The sequence below is a fragment of the Siniperca chuatsi genome, linkage group LG4 (assembly GCF_020085105.1).
Source record: "Siniperca chuatsi isolate FFG_IHB_CAS linkage group LG4, ASM2008510v1, whole genome shotgun sequence".
NCBI lineage: Eukaryota > Metazoa > Chordata > Actinopteri > Centrarchiformes > Sinipercidae > Siniperca > Siniperca chuatsi.
The window spans coordinates 13,900,182-13,911,192 of record NC_058045.1 but is presented as its reverse complement, the minus strand read 5'-3'; the positions used below and the strand labels follow the sequence as shown (position 1 = coordinate 13,911,192).

At 41.3% G+C, this 11,011-nt stretch overlaps 1 protein-coding gene across 3 annotated transcripts; it reads right to left on the bottom strand.

The window, feature by feature from the left end:
- On the bottom strand, positions 1-8,231 carry LOC122875518 (cadherin-related family member 5). 3 transcript variants are annotated; one of them, XM_044194754.1, is made up of 17 exons: positions 7,965-8,223; positions 7,268-7,394; positions 6,952-7,166; positions 5,628-5,684; positions 5,452-5,544; positions 5,265-5,351; positions 5,056-5,166; positions 4,638-4,808; positions 4,149-4,239; positions 3,954-4,060; positions 3,677-3,877; positions 3,441-3,572; positions 2,855-2,933; positions 2,566-2,756; positions 2,443-2,463; positions 784-1,723; positions 1-684 (listed from the first exon to the last, which is right to left on the bottom strand). In XM_044194754.1, the coding sequence occupies exons 2-17, from the start codon at positions 7,356-7,358 to the stop codon at positions 650-652; spliced, it is 2,622 nt and encodes an 873-aa protein (XP_044050689.1). In that variant the 5' UTR covers positions 7,359-7,394; positions 7,965-8,223; the 3' UTR covers positions 1-649. The 3 variants fall into 3 exon arrangements, with proteins under 3 accessions (XP_044050689.1, XP_044050688.1, XP_044050687.1); XM_044194753.1 differs by having other exon boundaries at positions 1-1,723; positions 7,268-7,390; positions 7,965-8,231; XM_044194752.1 differs by having other exon boundaries at positions 1-1,723; positions 7,965-8,230.
- Positions 8,232-11,011: the final 2,780 nt, after the last annotated feature.

Sequence of the window (11,011 nt, the reverse complement as noted above, 5' to 3'; positions counted from 1 at the left end):
TTCAGTTAGACAATAACTTTACTCATGTTTAAAGAGAAAAACGGAGGCAGCTTGTAGAGCAGGCATAACAAAAAAATGAATGCTGCAGTACACTATGTGAGAGTTTCAAACGTACAGTACTCTGCAGCTATTTAAATTGTAAATACACAGAACTGCACAGGGTGCAGAACTGCTGCTGCACATTCCTCTGTGAGTTTAAACAGCATTCCAGCAGTTTTCTACACTATGTGAATTCATGTGGATTTACCTTTAAAAGAAAACACACACACAATCTCATTATTATTCGTAAACATTCGCAGACAATATATTTGATTCATGACTGATTCATTCAGGCTGTTCTACTGGTACTAACCTTGCAATGAATGTTGTATGCTTGAAAAATCTATTCATAATTTATGCTGATACGTTTGATTTAAAAGAGTGCATTGTGCATTCAAGGTCATTCATTCCTGTCATCTGAACGAACTGTAAGGTATAAATGGAACAACATCATGTCTTATAATTGTATGCTGTATAGCTTGCGTATGTATTCTGTCCTCTTACTTGTCTTAGCAGTACCTACAGCACAAGCGGAACCAGACTGTAGTGTTTCTTTCTTGATTGATGACGCGTCCACTTGTCTGTGTCATCCATCTTCACCTTACCTCCTTCATTCTCTGTCGTCCGCCCCATCACTTTCAGTGCCTGCAATATTGTAGTGACATCACTTACTAAATGTGATAAAAATGGGATTACAACGAGCCATCACTCTCAGCAGCTCTTCTTCGTCTGGCTCTAACTCACCCTCACTGTTCTTGTCTGCATCTTCATCTCCCAGAATATCATCATCATCCTTATCCCCCAGTGGGCGGCTGTCCTGCATGTTTCCTGAGTTCCTCGATGGCCTTCTGTCCTGAGGCGGACTACCAGTGTCTGCAGCCCCATCTGGGTGTTCTGATTGGTCTGTTTGGTCCAGTGATGTGGAGGGTCGGTCTACCTCTGTGCTTAGAGTCATCGATGTTCGCTCCGGTGTTACTGGAGGTATATCAAGGGGAGACGTATCTATATGTACCAGCTTGGCTTTTAAAGGTGCACGCTCTGGGGTTGGTTGGGGTGTGCTCATCTGCGTGGGAAGGGGTGAGGACTGTAAAGGTGAATATGGGGGGGTCTTCACACGAGGTTTGCGGAAGGGTTTGTCTATTTCTGCTAAAGCAATTCGGGTATGACTGCATGCAACACTGGATTGAGAGGAGGGGCTGGTGACTATGTCAGCAGGATCATTGTTGGTGGTTGTTTGTGTAGTTTGTGAATCAGGACAGGTGAACGGTGGAGTGCTGGTGGCATCAAGGGTTGCAGGGCTAGGATTGGTGTTAGGTAGTGCCTCAGTAGGGTCAAGGGATGTATCAGTTGGTGAACCAGGGTTTTCTTTGGGTAGAGCAGCATCTTGAGCCATCTGTGTGGGGCTTACATCCACAGTGGTTGGGTGAAAAGTGAGTGAACTGGAGGAGCTTTTGGTTGGTGTAGAAACATTATTACTGAAGATCACAGGGCTGTGCAGAGTTTCAGTGGGGTTGAAGCTGGTGTCGGGTGCAGCGGTCGTTCTGGGTGGAACGGGTCCTCGGCAGGGGGGGAGGTCTTGGTGGGTGTAGATGCCAGGTTTGTGTGGGAAGCTGAAGGAAGGATTGTAGGTTCCATATTCTTCATTGTTGCAGGGTACTTCCTCCATGGCGCTACCGTGACTCACCTGAAGAGCAACCACAGTCATCAGGTCAACATTTGGAAAAAGAAAACCACTACTGCGTCGCAGAGAGGAGGTGAGAGAATGATCCAGGTTCAGTGTGACATGTGTATTAATTGCGAGGCCTTTTAACAGCCAGGCAGTGTAACCTTAAGTAAGTGGGAGTGAGTGAATTAATTACAATGTGAGTAATTTACTCAGGCTTATGAGGTGCCTCATGTTCAAATACCATATAAACTTGAGCTTGAAGGTATTCGGGACCTGTGAAACAGCAGTTTGACAAAAAAATTCTAAAAACAAGGTCCACCTCACTTGTTGGTTCCGAAGCTTTCAACCACATCTTGTAGCCTTCATCAGCGGATGGAGTTGCTCAGTTGTCATGAAAATGGTTTAGTTGTTGTCATGTGATATTCCATACTTCGGTCATGTAACAACAACTAAATCTTCTCCATGACAACTGAGAAACTCAATCCGCTAATGAAGGCCATGAGATGTGGTCGAAAGCTTTGAAAACAGCGAGTAAATTTGTGATGAGATTTTTTTGTTCATTTACTTTTAGTACGATTAGGACAGTTGAGACATTAACTAATAAGATAGCTATTCTACAATAAGTAATCGTGAAATTGAGATTATGACTAGTATACTGTAAAGAGTTTATTAAGGAAAGGGACAGGAAATATAGGACAAGGATGAATATTAGGTTCAATAGTAAATAAATAACTCACCAGTTGGAACCACCGTAAGCTCTGTGGGAGTGTATGCAGTAGAGAATATTTCAAAAACTCAAACTTACTGACCAACAAATCTTTGTAAATATGAATCTAGATTATAGAGATTATGGATCTCACCACATTAGGGTGTTTGCCCTGGGCCACACAGCCTCTCTCCAGTGGGTCCCTCTTTCCCTTGTGTTTCTTCTTCAGCCACATCACCATAGACAGGATACATCCAAATACAGTCATGAACACCATGCTCAGGAACAACGCTTTGCCCACAGTACAGCCTGTCAGACGACCATCTCCCAGTGGACTATGCGGGACTGCAGCGTACACAGACATACATACAGAGAGTTTGTTTCAGTCTGAAGGCTTATCAGCAATGAGTAGTGTATGCAAGTGTGTAAGTGTGCATCCTTACTTGATTGTCCTTCAGATAACACCTCCACCACTACAGTAGCAAAGGTGACATCACCCGACTCCTGGTCTATAGCCGTTACCTGCAAGGTATTTTGACTTTTTATCACATCATTGCCATTTTATTTATGTCTTTATTTGTTATGAGATTTTGATGAAAGACAAAGGGGTTGTGTGATACAGTTTTTTACCAATTTATTACCAACCGTCCAGTTACAGTGAATATACCTTAATGGCATCCTTTGTTAATTGGTTTTCTTATTGTGTTTATGTAATTATAGTACACAAACACAATACTTTATAGTTATGTTGTCATGCATGTCCTTTATTCATTACCTCTGGGTTGTTGGATCTGGTCAGCTTAATGATGGACTCACTATCTCAATTGGCTTCCATGCAACGTAGGAAATCTATCTTAACACTTATGGTATTAAAAAAATAAAAAAGGATGCTAAATGTAAGCTAACAAAATGTGAAGTTTACATAATTTGTAGTTACTGGCCTAAAATATGAAAAATCACTGGTATGATCTTTTCAATCAAATCAAATCAAAAATCAAATTTTAACACTAGGTTTTCACTGAGGCTCACCTCTAGAACATGTTTCTGTTTTGGTTTGAGTTGATTGGTCCTGGCGATCAGAAGACCCTCCTGTGTGATTTGGTAGATGTCTGTGTGATTGGATGTCAGACTGAAGGTGCAGTAGATCATGGGATTGAAACCCTGTCAATTTGTGGAGAAAAAGGGGGTGATGGGTAACAATATAAATCAAATACAGAACTGCTTTGAGCATTTTTCATGTGTGTGGAGTATGGTGAAGTGCATACATGCTTAAAGTCTTGATCTTGTACATGTAGCATCAGGGGTTTGCTGCCATAGGTATTGACCAGAGAAGCAGGGCTCATTCCTGCAGTTACAAAGCCTTGATATTCTGCCATGTCGAACTCTGGATAAAACTGGTTCACTGCCAGAACTCGGACCAACACTGTAGCAACAGAATACTTCCTTGGGTCGTCGTCCTGATACGCCTGAGAGACAAAAAGACAGAGCAGTGAGATCGATATCTTTCAAGCCTACCTCTAACACTGAGTATGTGACTCTTACCATGACCTGTAGATGCAGCACTGGAGTTGTGAGTCTGTCTGTAACCCCCCGAGTCAGCTTCACCTCCCCCGTCTCTCTGTCCATCAACAAATGCCCATCATCGTCTCCTAGCATGAACACAAACACAGTTACAGATGGTACACATGTAAGCACAGCAGCATTTCAAATATTAACATGCATCAGTGTCTATGTTACCTGAGAGAATGGCATAGCTGATTGAAGAGCTGAGTCCTCTGTCTCCATCCACTGCATGAATGGGACCAGGAGAGAAGTCCAACACAATGTCCTGCAACATGACACACATTTGTTGCTCTACAAATCAGATCTTCGTGACATCTCAAACAGTAACCCAGTGACTTGATCTGGATCTTGCAGCTGAACTCTATAGTTTGGATTGAAACACGGGATTGTCAAAGGTCCAGATGATCTCAAAGTTGTTTTCAGTTTAAAGTTTAAAGTTTTAATGTTAAAGGGCAATTACACAATGCCAAATATGCACAATAAAACCTTACACTACCTCACCTATAGGGCAGAAGAGATGCAGTGTGTGAGAGTAAAAATAAACCTACCACAGGTATATATTCCAAAGACTAAGAATGGTTCTAGTGTAGCATCCAATGTAGTATCATTGATAAGTTATCAGTTATAAGATAAGTGGGATTGAGGGAGGGTTTAGCAACTGACCTCTTCTCCTTCTGTGACATTGACTGTGTACACAGGGCTTGTGCAGATGCGACTGGTCTCATCCTGGAAAAGCAGCGTGCAGGGCAGGAACTGTGGGTACTGATCATCTCCATCCAGGACCGAGATGGTGATGTTGGTGCTGGTATTGAAGTGCTCAGCAGTGCTCATTTCCTGAGATAATGACAGGTCAAGATTTCTTTAGAGGATATTACGTTGGTCAAGCATGTATGATGGAGAAATGGATGGATGCATAAACTGAAGTATGGTTCATCTTCTCTAATAGTAATCGCCTGGAGCATCAGGGAATCAAATCTTGACTTTTATTTTCTCAGGAGGGATGACAGAAATGTATAAATTAACTGAATTTAGATGAATGTGTGGCTGCATTTTCTTAGAAAATTAAGTGTACATAGCTTACTGAGGCGTGGATGGTAATGGTAAGCAGGGTTTTGGTCTCATAGTCTAGAGGCTTGGACAGGATCACCTCTCCACTGTTGGGTAGATCAATCTTGAAGTACTCCGCATCAGGCTGCAGAACACACACAAACACATCAACAACGATGCAGTGATTGTGTGTATGAGTCTCTTTTTTTTTAAGCATGTAAAGAGTGAAAGAGTAGAACTCACTGATGTCTGGTCAATGGAGTAAATGATCTTGTCGTTATCTGCGTCTGTGGCCTGGACAGTGAAGACCACAATATTCACTGGAGTCAGCTGGAAAACACATAGATAGACAGGTACTTAAATCTTGTTTGTTTTGTGTAAGCACGCATAGATTTGTGCACATGTCTGTACATTTGTAAAAATGTCATACCTCACTTATAATAAGAGACTGGACAGTGTCTTCTGTAAACACAGGGGAATTATCATTCTCATTGAGAATCTCCACCATGATCCTGTACACACTCTACAACAACAGCAAAACATGCAGGTTTGAATGTGGGATGACACACTGAAGAGTTATGGGTAAGATGACGGGACAAAGTGTACCTGAAGTGTGTCCTCCTCATAACACGACAACTCAGCCATTAGGACAGGACCCTGGGCCTGAGAGATAGGACAACAGAGAGACAACAACAGATATGAAGATACAAAGAAGACAAGGTTTCAGTCGTAGAGTCGTATCTGCTGATTACCCTGCCTAGTTTCACCTGAAACTGACCTAATTGTTTCCATGATGGCCCAGTAATCAGTAATCCGCAGATACTCAGGAAGACTCATTCCTGAGGGCAAGGCTTAAGTAACATAGAGTAGCTTAAATTTCCCGGACCATTTTTCACAATTGAGAATGACTTCCGGATGGGAGCCGAAACGTCTTGATTCTGAAAACACTCCTGGACAAATGAGGGACTACACCGACATACAAAGAAGACCTTCATTCAATGTGATAAAATATTTTAACACAAGTATCACATGCTGGAAACTGAATAATTATCTACATCATGATAACCAAAAGAGTAACTTTGTGTGAACGGGTTACTGCCAAGACGTTGACACAGAAAAACTACTAATTTCTAACACATAATTCCATATTAAAAGCACATAAAATGGAAATATTTCCAAGTTATTTTCAAAACATAAACCTATGAACTTCTTTTGTATTTGTTGTGCACTCTCACATTTGCCTACTCTAGAAAGGTTTTATTTAAGACCTACATTTGCCTTACTTAATGTCATATGTGTAGAAAAATATTATATTGTAATATGTAGTTTCTCTCACTTGATGTTAATCATAGGAGATTACATTAAATCTAGAAATAATAGGGCACATTTTAAATATTTATTGTTCTTTTATTCAAATTTTGTATTTTCCTTTTATGGTGACAGTGTAAGAAATGCACATCCCAATATCTTTAACAAGTGTGTTGGGAAGATGACTAGAGGGAGGTGGCCACACACTAAATTGGTGCTCTCACACAGATTGTGTTGAATAAGGTGGATTCTACATATTGATCCTCTTGGTCACATACTTGATGAAGATGTAATGTTTCTTTTTAAGGATAGAGTGACAGAAACAGATAGACAGCGAGACTGCTAATCTGGTTGACCCTTTGCCATGATGTAAGACAGCTGGCTGGGAAGAGGATGACGGTAAGAGAGATTGTGTTTGATCCAAGGACAAGGTTGTAAGGTTCAATCTCTGATAGTTTGTTCTAAACTTAGATACAACTTCTTCATTGCGGCCCAATAGACTCAATGAAATGCGATTGCACACAAAATCCGTAATCCTTGCACTGTATTCATGGCTTCCTGATTCTAAGAAAGCTCCAACACTCAGATCAATGTTTAAGAGGGCATATTCCACCTCATTTACCTCTCGGTCGAGGACTTTGTCAGCTGATGTGTTCAGCCGGATGTATCTTTCATCCAAGAAGAACCAATCAGCATCCTTTCCATCTAGGCTCCAGTGAACCCCCTCCATTGTGGTGTCAGCCAAGAGTTCAGCAACGATTTCTCCCGAAAGGCTGTTTTCTCTGACTGTTGCAAATGCATCCTGACCATCCAAACATCCACCCCACCCTGACATTCCTGTGTCAATGCAAACACAAACACATGTGCAGAGTGAAAGAAAACCATTGATTTTGGCCAAGAACTGAACTCTAATACGAAGAAATGTGAAGTGGCTGTACCTTTGGCTGTGTGCAGACATAGGAGGACCAGCAGTGAGCAGATTAGAGCCTTGGCCTGAAACAAACTCCATTTCAGTTCAATGAGGGCCATTCCTGGGCTCAGTCAGGCCTCAGGAACCAGTTCTATCTGAGTGAAGAGAGAGAAATAACAAACAGGATTAAGTTAACACAGATACCCTTTCCCCCGTCTTCAGTATGAATAAGTGTGCTATACTTCACTTTACTCTGTGCCTTGATGGCAACACATCTCAAGAATCATCATTATATTAAGACCTTCTCCTAATGGACAAACACAAGCACACACACACTCTGCTCTGTCCCATAATTCCCTCAAATCCCTTTTAAGTGAGTTTCTGCCTGGCTTTCTCCAGTCTGAGAGAGCAGACCAGCAGAAAAGTAGCCCTATGATCCATCTTCTCTTCATGTTTCTACAAGCACAAACATTTATAAGGTCAGAAGTCATGACAACTAAGCAACAACTCTGTGATTCTAATATTTATTAGAGTTTTGGAGTTACAATGAATCCTGAACCACAAAATTAAATTTCAGCTATATTCCAAATAAATTAAGGTGTGTGAATAAATGTATATCATGCTCTTGTGAGCACTGGAACACATATAAGCTCTCCGTTACACACTCAACTGAATTATCATGGTTGTGAACACAGACCTTCTATATTGTTGTTCAACTGACTGACCTGTTGTTGTCAAATCCTCTGCAGCTTCTCGCTCAGTCTCCATATCCTCCTGACTTGTGAAGGAAGCAGCATCTCTGATTTATAAAACCCTGAAAGGCCACTAAACAGCACTCAAAAAGACAGACTAAGGCTTTTAGGAATGATGACAACAATAGAGAACACCGGCCACACACACACACACACACTAACGCACACACTGACCCCCCTACATACATTAAAAAGCAGACTTATGGTGGGTATCTTGGGATAAATGTCTGCTCAGAGGCTAAAGTCTGAGGGCGGGGCTTACCTGGCCAGGGACGACGACTGAGCCAATCAGATTAGACATGGCAAGAACCTGACGGTGAGATCGAGACCAGGGTCACAAGTGAATCTAACAGATTTGTCTGGTACAAAGACACTTGGCCTTCATAAACCATTTGTCGTGCAATCGAAGCTCAACAGTCCAGTCAGCTGTTGTTCAAGCTGTAGTTGCTGTATTACAGAGCATAACAGGAAAAGGCATGTTCTTTAGTAAGTTAGGGCTTGGCAGCTTGTATCATACTTTAAATGTGCATGTATATTTCTGTGTATTGTATAGGTTAGAACTTGCTAAAAGAGTCTGACGTACTTGTACTTTGGCTACTCTGCTTGCGCCTGTTGGATTTGTTCAATTAAGGACGTGTGACACCTAATGGGACCTGACAAGGGATTAGCTGTCAAACATCGGCTGTTCACCTTCTGAAGATTAACCCACATCCTTTTACACACTTGTCCCAGCAGGCATAGACACACACACACACACACACACACACACACACACACTTAAAGGAGTGTGTCTGCACACATCTTTAGGGCTCCTGCGATGAAAGCTATCATCTGGCTCCACAAGAAATGTTTTGGTTAGTGCAGGCTTGTGAGTGGTTTCCATTGTCAGACAAAAGGGAAGGGGGGGCAGACGTGTTTGGAGAATAAGGTTTGCCTCAGGGAAATGTTGAACACTGCACAGTCTGTGTCCCTGAGAGAGAGTGCAGAGGACGAGCATTTCTCAGATCATATAAATGTTTACAGATGGTGTTCAAGCAGCATTAACAGTACTGAATTGAGAGGATGAGACAATCTCTGTTTGTTTTTTCATGTTATTGTGTTGTCATTATAAGCTAAAGTTAAAGTTATAATAGCTGAATAGATTAACATAGACAGAACAGACTTGTTGACTTTGTAAGTGTACTGCTGTGATTGGATATGACCACTGGATGTCAGCAGAGAAGTGGTTAAAAAAAAGATGGAATTATGGGAGATGGTTGATAGATAGCAGTTGGCTTCGACAACTACATCATCTGATTTTTTCCAGAATGTGTGTGTGTTTTGCTTTTTCTTGTAATGTTGTTACCTGATATGGCAATCATTAAAAACTGAGCTGGACCTTTGTTCAACACTGTTGATTCTACTGAAGAAAGACATCTCACTAGACAAATCAATAGTAGCAGAAGCTATGTGGAGTGTAACTCAAACGTTGCTGTTCATGCTCACATGCTGCGAAATATTTAGACACAAATGTACACTTATCAAACTCTGACTCTTCTTGCATATGAAATGAAACACAAGCAATTTTCAGTGCAATTTGTTTCCATTGTGTGTAATTATGTGTGAGGATATGTAAACATTTTATGGGCGAAGCAAAGTTTGCATGACTTCTCAAATAAATCATTACCAAATGAATGCATTAAATGATTCAACACTTCAATAACAAATGTTATCGTAGAAAAGGTTTCAGTCGTAGTCATCTGGACACTGAAACCTTTTCTAGATAGAACACTTCTGGACAAAGGAGGGACTACACCGTCTTAATAACAAATGTTGCATTTATGTTACGAGAGCTCATCAATTCAGTATGCAGTATGCTGAGCAGCATGGCTCTAAAGATGGCAGTGTTGGTCTGTCAGGCAGTCCACCACTTTGGTTCAAACTGAAATATCTGAAAAACTGTTTGATGGATTAAGATGAAGTTTCGCACAGACATTTATGGCGTCAAGAGGATACATCCAACTGACTTTGGTGATCCCCTGACTTTTCCTCACCATGAGGTTCACACTTGTGGTTTTGAGTGAAATGTTTTGACAACTGTTAGATGGATTGCCATGAAATCCTCAGGATGAATTGTAATAACTTTGGTGAGTCTCTGACTTTTTATCAACGCCATCATCAGGGCAAAATTTAAATATTACAATACTTCGGTTTATGACAAATTAATACTTGCTAAACTAAGTCAACTATACTTTGTGTTTAGTGTTAATTAGGAAATGTTCCTAACATGCTAACACACTAAACTGAACATGGTAAACATTATACCTGCTTAACATCAGCATTTTGGCATTGTCATTGTGAGCATGTTAGCATGCTGACGTAAGCACCAATGTAGCTGAGTACAGCCTGGCTGCTAGCATGGCTGGAGACTTCTTAGTCTTGTAAAGTTGCTGAATTTGTCCTGCACACCGACCACATGTAGGCTGGGTGTAACTCAAATCTACGTCCACACAAGAGAAAGGCCCACTGGGTACAAAGTGGGTGTGAGAGCAACATGTTGTTCCTATCAGTGTTCTTCTGGGAGGCATTTCTGAATTGTGAAAAATTTACAGTAAATTACCACTTTCATAAAGCTTGATACTACATTAAAAACTAATTCACTTTGCAAAACTTTGCTGTCTTCAATCTGCTCTCTCGGCCTGGAAGCACCATGCCATCTAGAGGGATTTAGTGTATGTTGAAAAAGATATTGCTTATGAGGGTGTAGGCTATACTCAAATCTGAAATAATAAACACAGCAGAGATGAGAAGGACAATGACATGAGGGAAAAGCCAAGAGTTGTGGAGACAGATGTGGGGGGATTGAGCACAGTGGGATGCACACCAGGACTGTTTCCAAAGTAGTGAAACATGACTACTTGTGTTTACCCTCCCTCTCTCTCTCTCTCTCTCTCTCTCTCTCACTCTCTCTCTCTGTACACACACACACACACACACACACACATTTTTGGCTGCTTCAGCAAGGCTCCCCTCCAGTCTCC

Coding starts and splice junctions, on each gene's coding strand:
- LOC122875518 (XM_044194753.1), bottom strand. CDS start 7,358: ATGGCCCTCATTGAACTGAAATGGAGTTTGTTTCAGGCCAAGGCTCTA. Junction 5,685..6,951: donor ACAAAGTCCTCGACCGAGAG/GTAAATGAGGTG, acceptor CCTATCTCTCAG/GCCCAGGGTCCTGTCCTAAT. Junction 5,167..5,264: donor ACTCCATTGACCAGACATCA/GTGAGTTCTACT, acceptor TGTGTTCTGCAG/CCTGATGCGGAGTACTTCAA.